This window comes from Siniperca chuatsi, linkage group LG4 (assembly GCF_020085105.1).
Source record: "Siniperca chuatsi isolate FFG_IHB_CAS linkage group LG4, ASM2008510v1, whole genome shotgun sequence".
Lineage (NCBI taxonomy): Eukaryota > Metazoa > Chordata > Actinopteri > Centrarchiformes > Sinipercidae > Siniperca > Siniperca chuatsi.
Genome location: NC_058045.1, coordinates 9,206,842 through 9,231,140, shown reverse-complemented (window position 1 = coordinate 9,231,140; position 24,299 = coordinate 9,206,842). Strand labels below are relative to the sequence as shown.

At 39.7% G+C, this 24,299-nt stretch overlaps 1 protein-coding gene across 1 annotated transcript; it reads right to left on the bottom strand.

Annotated features, from left to right (window-relative positions):
* Positions 1-1,411: 1,411 nt before the first annotated feature.
* On the bottom strand, positions 1,412-24,241 carry cd82b (CD82 molecule b). The gene is made up of 9 exons (XM_044192585.1): positions 24,103-24,241; positions 18,932-19,004; positions 17,454-17,526; positions 12,178-12,302; positions 10,713-10,787; positions 8,341-8,439; positions 6,405-6,578; positions 5,118-5,201; positions 1,412-3,251 (listed from the first exon to the last, which is right to left on the bottom strand). Exons 2-9 carry the CDS (start codon positions 18,992-18,994, stop codon positions 3,174-3,176), a joined length of 771 nt encoding a protein of 256 aa, XP_044048520.1. The 5' UTR covers positions 18,995-19,004; positions 24,103-24,241; the 3' UTR covers positions 1,412-3,173.
* Between the last annotated feature and the right edge of the window lie 58 nt (positions 24,242-24,299).

Sequence of the window (24,299 nt, the reverse complement as noted above, 5' to 3'; positions counted from 1 at the left end):
GGGCTGCAACTATGATTATTTTAGTTATCGATTAATCTGCCAATAATTATCTAACAATCTAAAATCCAAACATATTCAGTTTACTTTCACGTATGACAAAGACCTTTGGCCTTTTTGCTTAAAAATGACAAACGATTATTCAATTATCAATACAGCTGTAATTGATTAATCAAGTAATCGTTGCAGCTCTATAATCCAGACAAAATGGCGCCCATCACAATTTCCCAGAGCCCAAGGTGACGTCTTGCTTATTTTGTTCTACCAGAAATCCAAAATCCAAATGTATTCACTTTACATTGACATGAAACAAAAAATTCTGATAATGTGTCTGGAGGGTCATACTGTAAGTGTTGTTGTCTATGACTATACTTTACTATGACTTGACTATGATGTCAACAGGATGTAATCAGTTCTGTGCCAGCATAAACATTGCCCTTTGTCACGTAGACCTAACTGAAGATGTCTGATGAAGAGCTGAGTCGAAATGTTGCCTTTTTTTTTTTTTTTTAGTCCAGTAACGTTTTGCTTTAATCCAGTTTGCGGATTTCTCCCTTCATGTAGACCACAGTTGTTGTTCTGAAGTCCAATATCGTGTTTTAAATGAGAAGTTGATGTTTGGCGCTTGAAGCACTCAGCATGGACATAGCTCCCTGATGAGATGTGGCTTTGTTGAGTTACTTGAAAACTGTCTCCTGAGAGAACACTAAGATGTACTCATTATACTGAGGTTAAGTGTCTTAGACAATAGTGGATTAGAGCAGCAAGGTCCGTGTTGCAATTGTGTTGTTCTGCTTAAAAGCCGTGCTGGTGAGTCAGTGGTGAGATATTAGCTTCCGGCATGACATGACATCATGAGGTTCCCTTTCCCTGATAAGAGTCATTACACTTAACTCTTACGAGAGTTAAGTGTCTTTTGTATTTACTGCAGGAAAAATCCTGTTATCACAGTGAAATAAATGGATGTGGAGCTCTTTGTTCTGTTCAGCCACAGGGTAGTCAGACTAAAACACAAAGACTAAATTAGGAAATCAAAAAAGAAGAAATGAAATAGCTTAGAGGTGTAGAACAGGGAAGGTATTGAAATAAGCCATTTCTTAAGAATCATCATGAAGCCCCTAATTAAACCTGCAGATTCTACAAATCAGGTTTTTAAAACATAACTAATCCACTGATGAGGAATCTTTCATTTTACACTTAAAACACCATAACATACTAATTTTGCTCATCTTATGCCTGTGACACTGTTGAACATATACTGCCATCTTCTGGTTGCTTTAGGTACAAAACCTGACAAGTGACCATGGGAAAGATCAGAAAATAACCCGCCTCACAAAATATCAGTCTAAATGTCAAATTCTGTTACCACTGTTTAACTTGGTTTTAAAGAACACAAAATGCAAGAAGAGTTCAATGGATTCTAGTGGGTTCAGGTTTATTAACAGTTCTCAATAATAAAAGGAAACACTTGTTTTTTCAAACATGGCTTACAGGTCCACGAATATTTTTTCTACTAAACAAAATCATTCTTTTTTTGGTAAAAGTGTAAAAAATATCTTAAACACACAATAAAAAAACCCCTTAATCTCTCATTAAGTTAAATTAATGTTTTAATTTGACAGGTCATAAAATAGAGGCTGACTGTAATTGTTCCACTAAATTAACCTCAAAATCAGCCATAATAGTGTAAGACAGAATGAGTTGATGAACAGTCATTTTCTGGTCATGGCAGCTTCTGAAATATGCAATATTCTAATAAAAAATGGTAGCTTTCAATGTTTTCTCTGCTCTTGTTACCAATAATATAAACCAGGAAAAATGACTTCTGAGAAAACAAACCATCACATAGAGAAGGGAAAATACATTACGGTCACACAGCTGCCGTTTTCATGTTATTGCTATGATTTTTTCAAAATGACGGTAGGTGTGAGGAGCTTAAATAAAGATGTTCGGGGCAGGCGCTATAGTAGGTTGTCTGTTCACAAACTCATGCTATGCTAAAAAAATGAAAATATAGCTTTGCGAGTGATGACAGATTCACTCTAAGGGTTCCAATTTCTCTGATTCAGACCAAAATAGTGCTGACGAGCTGCTGTGGCAACCACATTCTGTACATCATAAACAATAGATAGGAAACGAAGAACAATAGGACTCTTAAAACAAGAGGATGTGGCTGATAGCTTTCCCATATAAAATGCTGATCGAGCACTGAAGTGCCAGAATCCCTTACCAAAGTCATATGTACAGTTGTAAAAAAAACAACAGAAATTACATGAGAATATAAAAAAAAGAACAAAAAGAAATACTCACTCAACACATCATACACACACTTACTTCATGCAAAACTAGTCATTTTGGAAAGCTACTGGTTACCAGTCAGACACACCCGAGAGAAGGACAGAGACGTGATTTAGAGACGCTAACAGATGATGGATGGCAGGAGGGAGGAGGAGGCTGTGGCGGTGGGTGTAAACAGAGGTTAATATCAGGGCTACTGGGTACAAGGAGCTGATGAAAGAAGCCAAAACCTCCACCACAGCAGCCCTGCCCTGGGCCTCTCCTCCACCCTCTGCACCAAAAATACCAGCTGGAGAATCACATAGTGGCATTAATCCTTGAGAGCGTCTACCACGCACCCACACACACCCTCCCGTCTCCCTCTCATCTCCATGCCCCAGAGTCAGAAGATGTTCTGGCTCTCAGCTCACCAAATGTCACTAAAGTGCTCTCTCTACTACTATGTTAAGCGCTTCATTGAGGTCAGCCAAGGAAAACAAAACAACATATAAATGAACATTTGCATAGTATCAAACCGCAAAAATTCACCACCAAAACATATTAACAAAAAACCACACAAAATTATAAGACAACAACGGTAACTTGTGGACTTGTGTCCAACAAGTGTGTCAAGCCTGATTGATAGGTGTGTGTGTGTGTGTGCTTGCGTGTGTGGGACATATGTGGCGTGAGAAATTTACACAGCTGTCAAGACAGGAGAAGCTCAAATGGTGGAGACAGCTGTCCTAATTTGTGTGTGTGTTCGTAAGAATGTGAGACAAGGAGGGAGAGAGAGAGAGAGAGAGAGAGAGAGAGAGAGAGAGAGAGAGAGTGTGAGAGAGTAAGAGAGAGAGAGTCCATCCATCTGTGTGTGGCGTGAAACTGGCTCTGTCTTCAGCTCAGTACTTCGGTACTTTGGTATAATCCTCCTGGACGACACTCTTGCACAGACACATGGAGAGGATCATCCCAAGGAGCTGGAGGAAATGGAGTTGTCAACTTAGTTATCAGGAAATATGGCGTTTATGTTTGTTTCGTGTATTAATTTGAGGAACGTTACAGTCTCCTCATTGCTCCAGACAGATCTGATGTTTTTTAGTCTTCAGTGGAGCGGAAGCATCAGTGACATTTAAGTCACATGCTTCCTGTACGTCATGATTTATTATATTATTTATTAACTTTTCCACCACAGCCAAGCGTAAAAACCATCATAGAAAAGGTTTCAGTCGTAGTCATCTGGACACTGTTTTCAGAATCAAGACGTTTCGGTTTCAATTGTCAATTGAGAATGACTTCCGGATGGGAGCCTATCATAGAAACCTTTTCTATGATAGAACACTCCTGGACGAATGAGGGACTACACTGCCAAGCATAAAAACCTTTTTGCGATATTTCAAGTTTTTTCCCCCCAAATGTTCTTTGTTTTCCACTCAGGTTTTTTAATGCACAAATTGAAAACGCACATAATACCAGGTGGAAACGTACTTAGTGTACGCAAAACTACTGCATCACGGATTTTTTTCAAAGCTGTCTTAAAACAATGCTCACATGTATGTAAGTCTTATGCATGTTGAAAGTAGGGCTGCAACAAACAATTAACATCGTTATCGAATAATCTGCCTATTATTTTCTTGATTAATTGCTTAGTCTATTAAATGCCAGGAAATAGTAAAAAAATGCCCATCAAAATTTCCTAAGGCCTAGGGTGATGTCATTCAGTTGTTTGTTTTGCCGACCAACACTCCAAAATCTAAAAATAATCTGTTTATTATCATTTAAGACAAAGAAAAGCAGCAAATCCTCACATTTTGGAACTTGGAACAAGAGAAGCATTTGTGCTTGAAAAAAGACAAACTATTATTCAATTATCAAAATAGGTGCTCATTATTTTCATGTAAATCGACTAATCATTTGATTGAGTAATTGTTTCAGCTCTAGTTAAAAGAGTTTTCGGTTGCTGTAATCTCTCCTCTCCATACCGGCAATGAAGTGATCCCTTGCTAGTAAAATTGCCTTCCAAAGATCATCTGAAGCTAATATTAGGCTTCAGAAGTCAGATTTTGACAAACCTAGTTGGAAGTTGGAAACAAACCTACATGCGACTACCATAAGATATCCCTTCACCGTGGCTCAGCAAGGAAACACTGTCTTAAGAAACTCAAAGAGGAAATTTCATTCTGACCAACTTTGGAAGATACTCTTTTGATTCTGTCAAAGAGCTAAATGCTCTCAAGCAAGAAAGCCAAGAGCTTTTAAGACATGACAGATATGAGATACCAATCTCATGTCTTTTAGTTAAATGTGAAGCTGGAGCCAAGAGACGGTTAGCATAAAGACTGTAATCTGTCTACCAGCACCTCTGAAGCTCACTAATTAACATGTTATATCTCTTTTATTTAATCCATACAACAAATGAAGTGTAAAAACAACATACGGTTTTACGGGGAGGTTATGTACATAATCAGGTTAGCTGTTTCCCTCCAACTGGCTGCAGCTTCATATTTAACAGGCAGACATGAGAGTGGCATCTTCTCATCTAACTCTTGGCAAGAAAGCAAATTGGTGTGGTGAACTATTACTTTAACTCAGACTTCAGCCTCATATTAGCTTTGGCTAAACCAAGAATGCTATTTTTTTTTTTGCGTGGATTTAGTTCCCCATATTTTACGATGGAGTTGCATCAGGGAGGGATTGATTCATGGCCAGTATGAACAGGAGGAATGATAACAGTGACCAAACTCTTTCGACATACAGTACATATGGCATGAGAGCATGATATTAAGATAGTCTTGAAAAAAATCTGAACTCATCCTTTAAAGCTAATCTGGGAGAGAGATAGATACCTCCACTACTGCCACACCGACACAGATTCCCAAAATAACTCCATAGTTTTCCAGGAGCCATTTCTCCACGCTGATCATACAGCCCTAGAGGAGAGAACAAGAGAGGGAGAAAGAGAGAGAGGTTAAGAAAGACATGGAAAGAGGGGGGTTGTAGGCCGACGTGCAGAAGAGAGATGAATGGCTACGTGATCCCAGCCGGACATGAACAGAGCCTTTTCAAAACACAACTGTTGGCTTTGGACTGAGTCAGAGAGGGGAAGAATAACACGGCTTAGCTGAGCTGAGGAAAGCGGTAGAGAGAAAGAGTAAAGTTTCTGAAACATGCAGACCAAACAACAGAACAATAGAGCTTTCCTAATGTTCGGTGTTTAGTCGGTATTTACTGTGCTGATTAAGTACCGACCACAGTGCCACACCGAGCTGGCAGAGTTACACAACACGAGTCAAATCGACTTACGTAACAAGTAAAGGCGTAAGGTCCATGAGAACAATGCAAGCGTGCTGTAGCATTGTTCACCCAGCTGAAGTAACACTGACCAGGGTGTAGACTTGGGTGGGTCTGTTAGCATTCACAAGTAAAAAGTTACCATTTATGTAAACCTCAGAGGGGCTGGGTAGCGGCTGGGTAGCATTAATACAGAAGACAATACACATTGTGTCAGGTAAGACTTCCTGTGACTGTCAAAATGTTGTAGCGCTCACTTACTATCCAATGTTGCAAACCCTATCATAAACACTTAATGTTAAGGCAACAAAAGATTAAAATACATTAAAATGCATGTTATGTTTGCCTTTGTGGCTTCACTTAAAGATATTGTGAATGAAAGCAAAAACAGCTGAACTAAGTGATATCAAGCATGTCTGTATAGTGAATGAATTACGGCTGATCATCAATTAAAATGAAACGCTGGCAACACGGTAAGAACCTGCCTTGATGGAAAAAGTCCCTTCTTAAAAAAAGTGGTTGGTTCAGCACAGTGAGGCAGACTGCAGGACGAAGCTGCAGCTGCTCTACACAGCAGTTTCACACGGTGCCTGACTGAGTGAGTGACCACAGAAATGATGAACCAAGGAGGCACAGCCGGAAAAAGTGCACAACCAATCACAGAATTATGCTACTCTATAACAAAAATGTATTCACATATACTGTTCGAGTAATGTCTGCCTTGCCAGCCTTGATACTTGATACTGAACTGAGATGGGAAAATTGGATAAACAGCTGTTCAGTAAATTCACAATTTTCAACCTTAGTGCAAAAACAGCATTACAGATTTTAGTGTTATGTACCGCTTCATAGATGGGTAGTTCTGTGGACAGGTGCTCACACAGGCCGAACTCCTTGATGTCTGTGCCAGGCAGGGACTCATTGCGACAGGAACATGAGTAGAGGTTCTGGGAGCTGTTCTTGATCAAAATGTTCTCTGACCAGTTGCCTGGACCAGTCCATCCACAGCACCTCATCTGGTGATATGAAAGAGAGGGAGTATGTGAGCCAAAAGATTAGGAGATAAAGAGAAAGAGCAGAGGATGGAGTGAAAACATATTAAGAAAAAGGACACACGAAAGAGAGGAGAGACAAATTAATGGTTAAAATAAGATGAAGACAAAACTACAGTAGCAAATCCATTGGCTCAGTGAATGAGCATTTCTATTGTGGTGTTTGAGACCAAGCTCTTCTTGGCTGCTGTTTTCTTCGGAAAGATCAGGGGGAAAGGCTTGGCAGGGGAAGAGAGAGAGAGAGAGAGAGAGAAGGAGAAAGGAGACAGTGAAGAAAATGCATAAACTTGATCAGTGCATGGAACAATCTGACTTCAGCTTGCTTCAGACCTGTTTTTATTTGCTATGGGCTGATTAGTTTAATGAGTGAGTTCATCCAAAGTACAAAAAAAAAAAAACAAAAAAAAAAAAAAAAAAACACACACAAAAAAACCCCTCTTAAAGTCATGCAAATAGTTTCAGTTTTATGTGCTGAGATATCCTTCTCTGCAACATCTGGTGCCAGCCACAAAACAATAGAAGTGAATGGAATTGTGTTTGTTCTCCTCAAAGCATTGAAACTTTAAATTTGAAAAACTCAACAGCAACATGCTTTTCTAGAAACAATGTCTCAGTTATTCAGGATAACCTACAGACCTACAGTAGATTAGATAGATAGTTCCAATGAAAAGGGTTCACTGTGAGGTCTGCGGGTTATCCAAAGTGAGTGACAAAGACAAGTTGCTGTTGAGTAATTTAAATGTAATTTTCCAATGTTTTGAGCACCCTGTAATTGTAATCACCTGTAATTGTATTGGGGTGGAGGCAGAAAACTTATGAGACTAATTTTGAAACATGGGCACATAAAACCTAAACTACCTGCATGGCTAGATACCACAAGGGACACATAAAAAAAGTCTTCTTGTAATTTTGGTGAAGTGACATTGTAGCGTGGCCCTGCATGCTACGCTGCGTTTACGTCCTATCGCTTGGACTGTAATTACAAGCAACCAAGTCAGAAAAACCGTTCACATCAGCCTCAGAGTTGTAATTCCTAGTCAGAGATATCGGGCTACAGTATCCCCCACTTGGTGAGAAGAACACAAGTGTCAACAAAACTCATTGGCAGTTACATCTAAATAAAATCCAATATTAACATTAATCCCAATAATCGGTTCAATTCATATAAAAAGGAGCTATACACAGTTTGTTTGTATTTGGTTTCATTTGTTTTAATTTTAACTACAAGGCTGGTGGTGGGGGTAACCATATGGGAACACTCCGAAGTAATGGGAGGTTTTCCTGTTCTTCCCCATATTGTGTGGCTGCAGCATTACAATGAAAAGAACATGTAACCAGTACTGAAGGGTTAAGAGTTCACACGGGAGACACCCATTCTAAAAATACAGTATATGCACCCATGTTACTATAAGAGTCACTTTAGATAACAACTCTGACCAAATGGCATCTGTTAATCCAACCTGCTGCTGTTCGTGTAGCGTATAGTCTTATGACAATGCTGGCATTGTCATGGGCTGTTTTTCAAACTATTAATGGTACCAGCAACGCAAACTTTCACTTTATTACAGCCAACTTGTTTGATGCATTTAGTTTATTTATTTTAATTTTCAGCACTGTGGAAAATGGAAAGACAGGATGTCGGTTAAGGACCGCTTAAGAAAACAGCTATTAAAATTAATGATTACATTAGACTTTTGTGTGTGCCTTGCTTCAAGAGCCAACTCACCGTCCTCTGAATGTAGTCCCAGGTGTGCTCTGTGGTCCTGTTCTGGCCAGTGTAGTTGATTATCATGCCCTTTATGATGCTGGACATCTCATATTTCAACTGGAAATGAGATGAGAATACATTATCAAAAATTCAAGGTTTATGTGTCACCAATACTGATCACTTGTTTTTAGTTGATACAAAATACTATAACTAGCTGTGCATAACCAGTATGTGGGTGCATGTTTGTATGTAAGCCATAAAAAGAGTCAACAGATTGTCCACACAGAAATCAATCTTTGGTGCACGGTAGAGAGACAGTGTTGAGGAAAAGAAAACAAGCATTCCCATACTAAATCTTTTTCTAAAATTCACTAGCAACATCTGAACTTAATGTTTTTTAGGGCAACACCTCGGGTGGTTTTGCCCTGTGAAGTCCCATGCAGGGCTGAAACATTGCACAAATACAGCTCAGTAGGAGAACTCTGTGTTTATGTGTGTGAGACCACAGAGCGGTGGCAGAGATGTATCTTCAGAGCTCTGTAGGAGAGGAGTGACTGCCTCACCCTATTCTGAGAAAGGGCACCACCCTGCCCTGTGGTAAGCCTTAAACACAGGGAGTGTGTCTAAAGCTACAGACACACACATGCTCTCAGAGATACACACAAACATACATGTGCACACACACATACATGCTGGAGGGCTAACAGCTGAAAGGGCGACTACAGCCTGAATCCTGAGTCTTGCAGGTGTGTGCTTTATCAAGGGAAAGGCTTTTTTTGTTCTGAGAGTGAATGGCCATGTTCATGAGTATGAAACCGGTCGGAGAGGTTGGTGTGTCCAAACACAACACACATGGCTGGTTCTATTGTGTAGGCTGGTGATATTATTGAATTCTCAATCAATAGAATAAGTTTTAAAGGAAAAAACCCATGAGGAGAGTTCAAACCTTACCTCTGTTTGATGGTGACCCCCATTTATGATGTATTCAGTAACTTAAAAAGTGTGTTGAGTGACCGGTTAAAACTCACTCAAACGACATGTGATACTGGTTTTTGGATGTATTCTGTAGTATTAGATGTATTTTTGACATCCGGCTGCATCTGGCTATAATGTTTTTTTTCTTTTGGTTTCTTCTTCTTATGTTCTGTCTATTTTATTGGTCTTGTTTTAGATGCATCACTTGTGATTTGTATTTTAACGTACTAGCTAGGCAGGGTCCTGAGAAAAACTGTCCTCTTTAAAAGTGTGTTAGTGTTAGTATTGTAGGGTCAGCACCCATATTTCATATTGTCGCTGTCAAGTGAAATCTCCAAAAACGTCAACTTTTCAGTTCAGTTAACACCCTTGCTTTTAGCTATGTGACAATGCGTTTTTTTAACATTTTTATTTAGATAATCCAGTGGGTTTTAAAATGATCTATTCAGCTTAAGAAGTAGGACATTTTCTGGCAGGAACACTTCAGTCTTCAGTTTACCTGAAATATTCAAAATCAACCATTTTTGAGACATGGTTTTCACTGAACAGTGACGATATGGGGTTTGTTGTGACTGGTCTGACTTGTTTTCTATTTTGCTCTTTCCTTAGTATTAATGACAAAGGTTTTCCCCCTGGGCTTATTTATCTCTCTACCAAAGGCTTTAAACATTATTACCGTTTGGTAACAGTGACACTCAACTAACAAAGACTAAAATATATTCAATCAACTCTGGTGAGTTGGTGATCCCACCTGTAGGGGGCACTGTTTCATCAAGACTTCAGTAGAAAGTGGTTTCTGGGGTGATAATTACTGTCTTAGATGGGGCAGTGTTATGTCAGCATATGACAGCAGCTTTAGCAACATTAATTCACCATTCATTTGTTAGCCCTCTCCCCCCACCCCCAGAGGTGGAACTGAGACAACAATGGAAACATTCAGTGTAACAGCCTGCTTTCTACTTCCTCTACAGTTGTCACACATCTCCTTCAGTCCACCTGCTTCATCTCACTTTCTACCAACATACGTCACATCAGTCACAAACCGACATCCTGTCACTTTCCATTCGTCAAGGTACGAAATTGTGTTTCATCACAAGGGGCTCCCTAAAAGGTTTAGCTAAGACCTAAACGCAGCCAGTCACAGCTGTGAAGGGGGGAAGCACAAAAACACAGTAGACCCCCGCGGTACATGTGGGAAGAAGGGTGGTGGGAGGGAGAGGGCATGAGGAAGTAGAGGTTAAAGGGTGAAAGAAGATCAAATTAGGACAGAGAGTAAAAAGGGGGAAAAAACTAAAAAGACTTAAAAAAAAAAACAAGCTGAAGAGACAGGAGGACAAATTATAAAGAAGTCAGATGAATAAAAATGGGAATGGAGAAAAGTAGATTGATTAAGTACATTAGAGCTAGTGTCTTACCCGATCTCTTTGGAAGTAAATGAGAACTCCAGCAGTGACCTGGGCGATGAGGATGAGCAGGAGGCAGGTGAAGTACTGTGGGGGATAAAGGAAAATGTCAACAATTACAGTCGAAACTTTTAAAACACTGACAATACTGCAGGAAATCAATAATCTCCTTTTACAAATTATGGATGTATCAAATGACAGTGTGAAAACAATAAGAAAGGGGTCGCTCGTAGTGATGAACCTACAGAATCTTCAGCTCCCCTCGACTTTGAAGAGCTTCATAGCGAGTTTCAGCTCATTGTTTAGCTGTCCAGCTGCAACTTCACTGTTTTGGTTCACTCTCACTGCTCTTATAGCATAATTTTTGGCCGCAGCAGGCAGCTGTTTTCAGCGATAAAAACCCACTGTACACTACCTGCTCAGTGCCAAACAGCAGACAGACAAAGATAGCGACTAGCTGGAGAAACATAGTGGAGCATTTAGGAGCTAAAGACCCAGATATTTCCCTCAGGAGTTGGCAGAGACCAAAAACTGAAACTGAAAGATTGCAGGTTTAAAAATCCCACATTATATAACAAAACAAGCAGACACTCTTGGGCAGAGATTTTCACATTTCATTTTAAATAGTCATTAATATGTGTTTAGAGTCTTAAACATAATCTCTAAAGCCTTCTGCAAGAATAATGTAAGCCATTAAAGATCCTTCCACAGCCTCATCTATGTCCTCCCTGAAAAGGTGGTGGTGTGTGTGTGTGTGTGTGTGTGTGTGTGTGTGTGTGAGATGGGGGACCCTCTGCCAGCTGGTCACTGTCACTGGGAGAAGTAGGTCACAGCAGTTCTTCAGTTAACCCCTAGCAGGTTTAACGCTGTAGAGGTCACGCACCCATCCCCACTCTTGTTGTACCCCCTACATCTCACTGGCTTTATCCCTGTCACCCCCCTCCTCTCTGTAAATCCACACATGCTGCGAGGCCCCGGCCCACACATAAGCAGAAATGCGAAAGGGCTTTACTGTCAGCAAGAATCTATCATGTGTTCTTAGCTAAGCTTGAGATCTCAAGCAGGTGCATTTAAATTAATATTTCGTGCAAAAAAAAAACAAGTCTACAATAACTTAAAATATATAGTTTGCAAGCCTTGAAAATACAAAACAAACTTCTCTGGTTGATTAGAAAGGTAAACATTAATGAGAAAGTCTTGTCTTTAGTGTAATCTTTTCCTAGAGACTCAAAATTTGAGAGATGACAGGAAATTAAACCTCTTACAACAGAACATTTAGTTTCCTGTGTGGTAATGATTGAACTGTGGTTACATTATCTTCACATGCACGACATGAATTTCAAATGCACATTTAGTTTTACAATGCCTAATCTCACTGTGGGGAGATGTACCCTATGTTTGCCTCTTGAAATGAAATGAAATGAAACCAAGTTGTAGCATGTTAGCATTGGAGCTTAAAGTGAATGTAATTCCTCACCAGACCTAGCAGACAACGAATTTCGTAGATGGCTCCAATGCAGCCGAAGAAGCCCATGGCCATCGACAAGGAACCCACTCCTATGAGGATGTAGGAAGCCACTTTCACCGTGTCTGACGATTCCTCTGGAGAAAAAGTACGTAAACAGTTTTATAGCAACAGTTTGTAGTTAAATTCAGTTCTTTGGTTAAACTCAGCTCCTTTTTTAAACAAAAAACACAACAACTTAGCACACATGATTTTTCATGATAGAATAACAGAAGCAGGGCCCTGATCTCTGCTCTTGTTTTTCTACTTTAACCACTGTGTCCCTGCAAACACATGAAGAGGAAGGCCTTGTTCACATGCAAAACCATTTTCATACAGCGAGTCAAAAATGATTCACAGTACAAACCTTTTACATCTCTGAATTCAGAGCATTCTAGTGCTTTTCTCCCACAAAAGATTATTTTAATAGGCCACCAGAGAGAGTTGGACCAACGACAAGCCAATGTGTGGCAAGATTAATTGATTTCCCTCTTTGGTATGTAGAGCGGGAGCGCTCCAGGAGGAGGAGGGGGCAGGGACTGAAATGGAAGATTGGAAGGTTCGAGAGGAGATAAACTGGAGCCATTATGTGGCTGTGTGTTATCTGGGCTGGAGGAGCTCCAGAAAGTCAGAATTCAGGTCTGCAGATGAAGCCAGAATCCGAGATCTTTGAAATGGCTCCAACTCCTAAAGATTCCTGGGCCAAGTAAACCAGCCAGAGGTATCGGATAACTCACTCCCGTCCATTTGGTGAAGAAGCTGACAGACACAGCAGCTCCTCCAAGGCTGCTCAATGAACATAATGTAATGTTGTTTTTTGGCTTGCTGACTGGGGAGCTGAATAGATAGATCCCTTATCATATTAGCTGTTAATTCAAGCAGAAATCATCATATACAGTATGTCATTATGTGTCATTATGCCAAAGATCCGTAAATCTGTAGGGGGGCAGAGCATTTTTTCTACTATGCCCCAATTCTTTGGAATAAACCACTACACTCGATTACAGATGCAAACACTAATGAGTTTTTTAAAATCAAGACTGAAAAACTGACAACCGAATCTATAGGTACAAAAATAGTTACTTTCCCTTGAATTTAATTATTTGTTATAGAGACAGCTGAACTTGAACCAAGACACTCGACAAATAGGACACCTACAACCTATATGTAATCTACAGTTGAAACGACTTAGTATACGATTACTCAGTCAACAGAAAATTATTTGAAAACATTGTTGATAATCGAGTAATAATTTCAGTAATTTTTTGAACAAAAACAAAACCATTCTCTAGTTCTAGCTTCTCCAATGTGAGGATTTGCTGCTTTTCTCTGTTTTATATCACTGTACACTGAATAGCTTTGTGTTTTGCACTGTTGGTCGGACAAAAACAAAACATCTGATGATTTTACCTTTAGACATACTCTTTTCTGACATTTTATAGACCAAAATTAATCAATTAATCAGAAAAATAATTGGCAGATCTATGAATAATGAAAACAATCATTAGTTTAAAATATCCTTCATGTACATCATATTTGTAAATGAAGGAGATACACAGATGGTGTAGTGTACTGAGAGTTACTTCAAATAAATATACATACTTACAATACAGACACAAAAAACACACGTTTGCACAAAGACGTCATTACATGCATGTACATCGCTGACTCCACATGGGTTACCAGAGCAGCACATGTCCTGGTGGTTTGAGAATAACTGGAAGCTAAAAGTACTCAACTTTGTGGCTACAGGGTAGCATTTAAAGGAAGGCAGACAAGCATACTGTACATTCTATATCCAGCACTCTGCTGAAGCATATTCTCTCTCTCTCACTCTCACACACACACACACACACACACACACACACACCCAGTGTCTGCAAAAGAAACAGATGTCCACAAGCTCCTTAAAAACTGGATTTACCTGAAGAATTTGGTGAAATTTAAACAGAATCCTCATTGACTATCAATAAATTGAGTGAAACCATTGAAATACACGGAACATGAATGTTGCCAAACCAAAGCATGCAAGAGACTGCTGGGTGTCTAGTTAGTGGCATAACAGATCTAGAATATCTATATCAGAGATAGAAAGCAGTGCTGGACTGTATGATACATATTCATTCGTTTTTCTGCTGGATTCTATGATTTCCATCACAGTTATTAGTGTCAATGTTTGCTGAAAGGAGCAGAACTATTTCACTGCACTTGTGGAGCATTAAATCAACATAATAGATGTAGTTAGCTAGTTAATATATTTTTTCCTGTGTAGATCATAAGCCAGTTTTCAATGCTTATTAATTGTGGGAAGTATAAGTGACATATATGTTTGTGTTTGGTTTTCCTGCAGCCCAGTGATTAATTGAACACTTGTTCCCGTAAAAACATACACCCTGGAGTTAGAGGAAACGTCATGCAACCTCAAAACGACTCTCTGCTGTGGCCACTTCTAAAGTTTTAATTGAAGCAGTTTTCTAATGTTCTTGGCATGTTATGGCAATACATCTAATCTTTGGAATATTTCCTCATCATGTAGAATCAGTAGCTAACAATGAAACATATGCATGGGGGCTTTTACATTTGCTATTTCTATCCTGCATTTTTAAAAGGAAAGTCTTTTAAAACTCAAAAAAGGTGTTTCCTCTCAGACCCTCAGCCAGGTGTATCAAAGTTACAGAGCAACAGATACTGTACTTTCCAACCATCTGGCTGTGCAGCTAGCATCTGTGTTCTGTGGTAATTTCACATACACTTTTTCTGAAGCCAGCATGTGTTCGCCTGGTTACTGTGCTGCTCTGTTGTGTAATATGGCATGTTTCCATGTAGGTCTCTGCTAGATATTCTAAAATTATTCCTCCGGTGGTTTCCATGGAACTTTCCATTTAAAGAGGCACAAATTATTGTGCCCTTCAAGAAAGCTGCTGAGGAGGGACAGTTTGGTATTGTAGGTCCTTCTCTAAACATGACCAGAGCCACACATTCAGCTGTATAGAGCTGAAGAAAAGTCATGGTTGATATTATGTACAGCTTTAAAACGTAAATATAAGATCAACTTTGTGCTGCATTTCTAGAGTTTAAGCGGCCCCACGAAAAATCTTTTTACAACCAAGTTCTCTTTTCTCTGTTCATGATTTTGGAAAGTTTCTGAATTAATCTGCAGCATATTTCCAAAATGTGCTTTGGCGCACTCTCTGGCTCACAGACCTTCTTTCCAAGGCTGACTTTTGTTTAAACATAAGGCAAGCAGTGTTTGGTAAGTGCCAGCAAGATAAACTCAATGCATCATGTCACTGAGGTAAACTATTAACAGCACTGAGAGGTGTACATTTAGGGGAAGATGCCCTTTTAACTGGAAAAAGGGGGCCTGAAGCCAAAACATTCCCAAAGTTCCCCTGCCTTTGGGACAGCTGCAAAGGCCTCTATTAATATAACTCATAAAGAATGGAAACTGAAAACACACAGATCCTGTTTATGGTCAGGCAATGGTACAACTTCTGAGGGGAACACACAGAGTCAATAAACAGAGTTGCCTGCAGCTTTGGTTTTTGTTCCTCTACAGGGTGGTAAGAAATTTCCAGTGAAGTCAGAAAGTTGGAGTTGAGGCTGACCCATCCTGGGTACAGGCAACAAAAATACATGCAGGAGAGAAGTTCATCAAGCCCCACATAGGATGGGATATCCTCAGGGTATCAGTCAGGCAGGATCTATGCTATCTCTATCGATCTATGCTAATTTCACCATTGATTCATTTGCTGATGATTTTCTTGTTAATCGTTATGTCTATAAAGTTAGAAAGATAATTAAAGATATTTAGTTTACATTGATGTAAAATAGGGAAAAGCAGCAAATCCTCACATTTGAGAAACTGGAACCAGAGAACATTTGGCATTTTTGCTTGAAGAATAACTTAAACAATTAATCAATCATCCAAATGGCTGCTGATTAATTTAATTTAATCAACTAATGGTTTTAGCTAAAAAAAAAAGTTATTCACCCTTGTTCAAATATTGTCACCACTAACTGTCAGTAAGCAATCCTGATGCTCAAATCACGTTACCTTGCGAGGCAGCTACATAGCCCGCCCATGGACCGTGAGCCTACCCCGAGTATATAGAAGAGACACTAGGGGATAGTTTCCCAGTAGAAACGGTATTGCCAAATCTCTATTGGTAGACACATTTCTACTGTCGCACAGTATATACCGTCATATCGCCCAACCCTATTATAACCACATCTGAGGTTGACATGAATGGGTTAACGCTCATCATCAGACCTAGCTTTGCGACCCGCATCATATGCTCATCTCCTATAGGAAATGGGTATCATGGTCTCACTGAAAAAAAAACACCATATTTGACTTCCAACACATATTAAGTTGCCAGATAATACATTGAAAAAATTCTTCTTTATAGACTGATGTTGGGAGAAAACTTCACTGCTGCTCTCAGCAATGCTCCATCTGGGATGAATACACTGAAAGCATTTATAACAAGATTTATGGCAACTAAGAGTTTCCATCCGTGGTTCCCTGTTCTTTTCAGGCAAGGCTGCGACTGGGTTTCATTATGCTTTCTCTAGTGTCTTCACATTAGATAACCTAAGTTACACATATTGTTGTCTATGACAAAGCTGATAACTTTGCCTCATGGGAGAATGCCATTTGGAGGCTTGGTTTCTACTTCACAATACAGTGTCTGTGACAACATATGTGAGGGAAGGAGATTCTATCTGTGCACCTCTGCCATCTGTGGAGCTGAGAGAATCGGTAAGTTCAGAGTACAACACTGTGGAAACTGTGGGGGAAATAAAGTTGCTATTTTCCAACATAAGCTAAAACAACTTGAGACACCTTGATAATCGTGAGACTGTCACCTCCCCTGACTAACCTACTCCCCTGGATCTCCACAGATGTGTTTATCAGTGTGTGTCTGTATGTCTACAGGCATTTGAGTGGCTGAGGAAGTCATTAAGTTTCACCTGTGAGTCACAGTTTTGGTTTGGTGCAAACATGCCTTCGTGGTTCCTTGGGTATGACTCCTATGGGATAAACTCCACATAAGCTACACAGAGCAGGCCAGCGGTTTTAGGATTTGACAAGCACACTCTCCAATCTCTTTTTCCACTTCCACTACGCTCAGACCAGCTGAACTGGCATGGGTCAAAAGTGCTGGATGTTTACTGACGCGAGTGTTATCACTAAAGGACCTGGCAGCAGGACTGCGGGTGTGTGTGAGTGTTACAACACTTACGAAGAACAGCAATGAAGCTCTGGTTATCAAAGAGGACCCACATGCCAAAGCCCATGATCAATACTCCGAAGATCTGCAGAGGGGAAATAGAAAAGAATCAGGCACCAAAACTCATATGAGAGCAAAACACAGAATCTGGGCTGGTATGTCTTAAACAGAGGGCCTTATTTTTGCTTCCTCAGTCTGTCACATCTGGGAGTAATCAGATCCTAACTCTTCTCTCTGTCTGCTTGTCTCTTTCTCTCACAGCAACGTGCAGAGGGAAAGAGGATGTGAAGAGGATCAAGAGACTCACTCTGCTGGTTTTCCTCACTATTAACACCCAGCCAGCCACATATATACCAATCATACTCAGTCTCCAATAACCCATTCAGAACAGCAAAATGAACTGTGTTAAGTAAGTATAAAGGGGCCGGTGTAGTCCCTCATTCGTCCAGGAGTGGTCTTTCATAGAAAAGGTTTCAGTCGTAGTCATCTGGACACTGTTTCCAGAATCAAGACGTTTGGCTCCCATCCGGAAGTCATTCTCAATTGTGAAAAAATCCATTGAGAATGACTTCCGGATGGGAGCCGAAACGTCTTGATTCTGGAAACAGTGTCCAGATGACTACGACTGAAACCTTTTCTACGATAAGTATGAAGGGGTCAAGACAATCACAAATGAGAAGAATCATCACCTCTAAACCAGAACATTTTGTCACTGGCGTCTGAAAGCCTCAGAAAATGATCAGTTTTACCTTATGTGCCCTTGTAATGAGGTTATGAAGTGCAGAACTTCTATGTAATTAAGAGGGCCCTTGTTTAGACGTTGTGGGGCACTGTAGTGGGGGCAAAATCCATAAATGAGAGGCTCTGTTGATTCACTAGCTTCCCCTCTTGGACTGCAGCCCCTCCCCAACCCTACAACAGTCATTAGAACCCTGGTTAAGAGCTGTTCATTTAGAGGGATTGTTGAGATCCCGGCAGCCATCATTAGCCCACCACTTCCTGGCTTCCCCTAGCCTAATCTGTCCACATGGACAAACACTGACACAGACACACACGCTTCCTATGAGACACCAGTTGAGTGTACACATCAAAAGGTCTGTCTCAGGTTTACAGCCGCAGTCTCATTGGAAAGGTCTGGACATCCTCGCAGAGTTCGTTTTAGGAGTCTGGGGTTATATCAACCCCTGGACTTTATGTTGTGGCCGGTGTGAGAGAGGAGGAAACAAACAGAAACATCTGCTGTTGTTTAGACCTGGCTGTGCTGCGGTATTCTGTAAAGTCCCTCGCCCCAGGCAGAGTCACAGCAACATTTCCCTATGTATCTCTACTCATCTCTGGTGCTATTTGAATAAGGATGCTAACTCAAATAAAAACTGCTGAAAGGCATCAGACTGTCTGACAGGTGACATGATTGTGACAGTGCATGCTATGCATTTATATTTACTGCAGCATGGCCACCAAGTAGTGCTGAAAAAAATTTGATTACTTACAAAAAAGAGGAGGTTGAAGAGGAACAGAAAGTACTTGGTGACTGTGATGCATCCTTTCCCCATGGCTGCACTTCTGGTAGACAGAGGTAAACAAAATTTATTGGTTAAATTAAACATCAGATGGTATTATCGCAGTATAGCGTGGGAATGTGAGATAAAACACAAGATGGAGAAAAGACACAATAACAAAACAAAGACAGCTAGCCTTGAGATAGCCTTGCTTTATTGTATAATAAGCGAGCCACAGTACAAGGACAGAGGAAAATCTGCACAGTTGGGTTCCTGATTAAACACAACTTTAATCTTCAAAGCAACATCCGCCTAATTCATTTTCAACAGACGTTTCTCCCGTCTTAAAACAGCCCAACTTGCTCTAATCCCCACTTTTATAAGACAACAATTGGCATGTTGTCTTAAAATATTAGGTTTTACAACAGTATTGAATGTTTTGAAAGCATGTTTGTTAACAAATATAGTTTTATTCTTGACAAACAAGAAGAACCACCCTAGGGAGACAGATTGGAGAGACGACCACAAAGTGACGAGTGGTGAAGTCATGATGACTTTGTAGAGACCATGACAGCATGTGGTTAGGCATGTTATTGTCATCACAAGCAGACTAGGCCTACAACTATCTGTTATAACATCTGTGCTACCACCAACAAGCTTGGTTGGAAACTGTGTTTTACAGTCAATTTTTTTTTACTATTTCAAGATAAATGCACAACAAGAAGAGCGTATTTAAAACCATATCCAGCCATATTCAATAGGTCTGGCTGATGTCATATAACCACTTTAACAGAACACAATAATGTTGTGAATCAGACCCTCAGAGTATGTTGAGAACTGCAGCTGTCTGACATTTTAAGTTTGGGCATGTTACACTGACATCTGCATTGTTTCAGTTTATGCTCACTTATCTACTATGTTTGTGTTTCCCATGTACACATATAACTGCATTAAGTGACATTTTTTTGTGAGCAACATGTTCCTTTGAGGAAACACCTGTAGGCCAGGCCAACACCACATATACAGTACAGTAGTGAAACTTTATGAAACTCTCCGGCAACATGATTCAGCCTGGGCTCCATGAGCCCAAAGAAAATATTTACCACAACCAGACCTTTTCACTGGGAGCACTGAAAATATAACCAGCCATTGTGGTTATTTGAGGAGTCTGAAAATATCCTATAGAGACAACTCCCCATATATCAGATGACAAGTTGTTCTCTTCTTCCTGTCTCTTTTACATAAAAAAAATGTAGGTTCTTCCCAATGCCTGGGCCTATAATAGTGTGTATTTAGTTCTATTTTAAATGGTGTATACTACTTTTGGAAGCAGAAACCCATGGCCTGATGTTTATTGTGTATCATTTCTGAATATAAAAAGGTGCCATATTTTGCACTGTTTTGTTTTTGATTGATCTTTGTCTGACTTATTTCTTGGTGGATTTCTTGTTTAGAGATTTGACAAAAGACAAGCACATGGCACTGAAAATTAATATTGTGTTATGGCAGAGCAAGTAATAGCTGGGTAAGTAAAAACTGTGATGTTTCATTAAGCAAACTATCTATTTCTACAAAGACTAATATGTTGTATTACCAGTTAAATTAGTTGAGTTACCTTGGAAACACACTCAAATAACTTGCAAATAAAGCATATTTACTTTGATGACATCTCTCACAGTCACATCTGACTGCTAGATGCTGCTATATGCATCACGACAACAGGAAATATATATTTATGTAATATATAAATATTATAGCCTAATTTAAATATGCAACAGCATATATAAAAATAACTACACCTGTTTACAAAACTGTACACAGTATAAAGCCCAAACCACACAGCAGATACCCCTGCAAAGTAGATAATCCTTAAAGGAGATTGCTGGTCTTGATGGTGAGCAGCAGTGCGGATTAAAAAAGGTTTAGTTATGACAACCGTTGTTTGTTAACTGAGCCCTGTCCATCCAAAAACAAATTCCTAACAATGCCTCAATGCTACTTATTATATTTTACAAACAATAAATTAAATAGGCTAACAGACCCAGCCTAATTCATTCTGAAGCAGCCAACTGACCATACTGAGGTTTGCAGCAGAGTCAAACCAAACCATAAATATACTCAATTTTGCAGAACTTCCATGCAAACTCATACATTGAGCAGACACTGTAAGCGGTGTGGCCATTTTATAGGTTTACTTTTTCTCAACTTACGTAGACAAACCGAATCATACTGTCTGTTCCTAGGTGAAAGTAAGGACTGGAAAGTGCGATGGAAATTCAAAGAAGAGCCAAACGGCAATTCCATGAAACAGCGCCATTATAACTATAACATAACAGCTAGTCACCTGAACTTTCCAAACTCTGTGACCTCATTCAGCCATTTTTTCCCCTTCGCAGCCCCTGTGGTTTGGCATAAGGTGTGATCACCATCAAACAGTGTTAGTGGGGTGCACTAAAGGAAGTGTTCAATAGAAATTAGTGTTTGTATATTGTACAAAGAGCCAGTACAAAACATGGGGAGATACAGATTATGTAGACAACATTAGTGGCAGATGGCATCAACTGTGTCTGTAATGGACCCAGCATGGATCAACTGCAGCCCTGTGGTACACAAGTGAGGCGATCTGCCAACATCCATCTACCAAAACCTCCTATCATATTCATATATGACCCATTTACACATCTGTGAGGCCATCACGCTGGCATGAACCTGCCCACACCATCCTGGTACTAAAGCCCTTAATACCATGCCAGTGTCCTGCTTTAATGTCTGCAACAATGTAATTTATCCCTCAGTACAGCAGGATGTAGCTCATTGTCTACAGTGGCATTTTGGTGACTAAACTGTGAAAACAACTTCACCATATATACATTTCTAAAAACAGCTATTGGTGTGAATTCAGTTTTATGAGTGTTATTGCAGCTTGCAAGGGACTAGGCCGCTAGTAATGATAATTTTCATTATCAAAATAATGTTTATGTCTATAAAGGTTTTCATTCATCTGGGTCATGCAAAATCTGTAGTCTAGACAATGTTTCATAAGTTGAGTTGCTTCATAAGTTCATAAGCCTTAACAAATTCTGTGGGATTTCCCATTTAGCATTGATGGGACTCATACTGTATGACATTAAAGGGGTGAAATCCCCCACATGGGTTCAGTGCCAGGTAACTTCCCACCATTCAGTGGAAGTGATGAAGCATGTGTGGCAACAAGACTAAACACAACACAACTTGTCTTGACCTACTACTACTTGATATTATCATCTTTTTAATCATTTAATCTTTATACAAAAAATAATGACAACTACTACAATTTACCAGAGGCAAAATGACTTAAGATTGCCTTTGACCAGCTAAAGCTGTGGCTTTGGTGATAAGATGAAAACATCAGATCTCAGCAGCAGGGTAAATCTTTTGGATTTTTTTTTTTGGCTGATTTAAATCACAGAAAAAACTTTGCTCCAGTTTCATAAGTGATGCAAATACCACTCTATTAACCTCTTGAAGCATAATTTGTGCATCATCAATAGCTGCAACAAAACCAGCAATATGAGGCTTCATTCACTAATAGCAGCGTGAAGTTGCGGCATCATACACAGCAACAAACAACTCACCCACAGTGCGCTACAGTGGCTTTTCAAGACACATCCTCGGGGTATATGAACCATTAAAGACTTTGTAATACAGTGGTATACTGCAGTTCATAAACGTGACATGCAGCTGCCAAATACATGGCTAGTTGAATGGTGATGGTGGCCAATTGGGACATTTCACCAAACTCAAAAGCAAACTCCCAAAAATTTACAAATTACCATTTCAAAGTCTGTCACTGAATAATTTATGAATCTACCCATAGTTAAAACTGTAAGAGCAGATTTGAGAATTAATTTAGCTTTCTCCACTTGGTGTGCCTGCTCAGACATTTATTTCTGCTTGTAAACCACAATATTGCTAAAAAGCTTTCAACTAATTCAAGGGAAATGTGGTAATTGGATGTTTCCCCAAATGTGGTGGGTATAGGCCTCTTAGTCATTGCTTCTTTTTTTAAGTTTTGCAACAGAAATGCCTCCATACAGCTCACAACCTTTTTCCTGTCAAGTCCTCTTAGACACGCACATATCCTAGCAAAAATAAGTTTGAGTCCCACAGAACCCTCTCTGGCAGCTTTCTTGTATAAGAATTGTGCAGAGAAGTAACATTACAGAATACAGCTGTAAATAACCAGGGCTTTTGCTAAAGAGTGCAATTCGAGGGGCATCAAACCTAGTCCAACATTTTCATGTTGTTTTAGCATACAATATCCAAAATATTTTGGTAATACACTTTATCAAATGGCGATGATGGCGCCATCACTCAGGACAAAGTCTCCAGGGAGGCTAAAATACACTTTAAAGTTGAGACAATGGACCCTGTGATGAGGACAGTTATCATGACACACTGTACATTCTCTAAGTGGGCTATAATACTTCTATTAAGTGAAATAATGACATTTCACTATTTCGCCATATGTTGGGACCCATGGAAGTAAAGCTAATCCTGGAAGTCCTTCATTTTTGGGACCACTTGGAATCTGCTTTAACGTTTGCTTATGAGAGAAGACCAACAGCACAGAAATAACTCAATATACATCATAATATTAATGCAACAACATGTTTAAGGCGTTATACCGGCGTTAACAGATAACTCCATAACGTTACAAAGTTACGATGGCAGACAGGTTGCTTTTCTAAGTTCTTTCTTTCAACGACACTTAAGAGGATGACCTGACACTAAAGTTGACAAAATGTCACCATTTCGTTCATTTATTTCAGAAACTCAACACTTCGACGAAGATTATCTAAACAAATGAACCAGTTTGGTCAATCATTTCAAAGACTTTACTGAACGTTAAGAAACGTTAGCTTAACGAAACGTTAACGTCAACAATAAACTGACGTAACGTTAGCTGACTATCGGCTGTAACGTGTTAGTTAATTTTCTGTTAGTTTAGTATCTAGAAATTATGTCATTAACGGTTTTTCTGGAGCTAGACAAAGTTTTCTACAGGTAAAGTAGATGGCGGCTAACTAACAACGGCAACTTTACATATTCCAGCGTAAGTTCATGTTAAATTATTACTAGCTAGATACGTGTAAACACGATTAACGCTAGCTAAAACTTACTTTCACTAATTCTGCAGAGTTGGTAACAGTTGGCTGAAGGGTCGCCCGTCTTCTTCTTCGGTCTGTGTGATTAAACTGTCTCCGATGAGAAACAAGATGTGTGCACGTCTGGGAAAATGTTCACACCCCTACAGTGTGGCAGACATTAACCCTCTCCTGCCCCGCACAGCCCAACAACTGTACAGATGGTCTTCGAG

Bases quoted from the DNA above. Each gene is read 5' to 3' on its own strand.
- cd82b (XM_044192585.1), bottom strand. From the start codon at position 18,994: ATGGGGAAAGGATGCATCACAGTCACCAAGTACTTTCTGTTCCTCTTC. The intron at 17,527-18,931 runs GTAAGTAATCAA...TCCCCTCTGCAG, and splicing joins TCTTCAACCTCCTCTTTTTT to ATCTTCGGAGTATTGATCAT. The intron at 10,788-12,177 runs GTGAGGAATTAC...TATCCCCCACAG, and splicing joins TTCGTTGTCTGCTAGGTCTG to TACTTCACCTGCCTCCTGCT.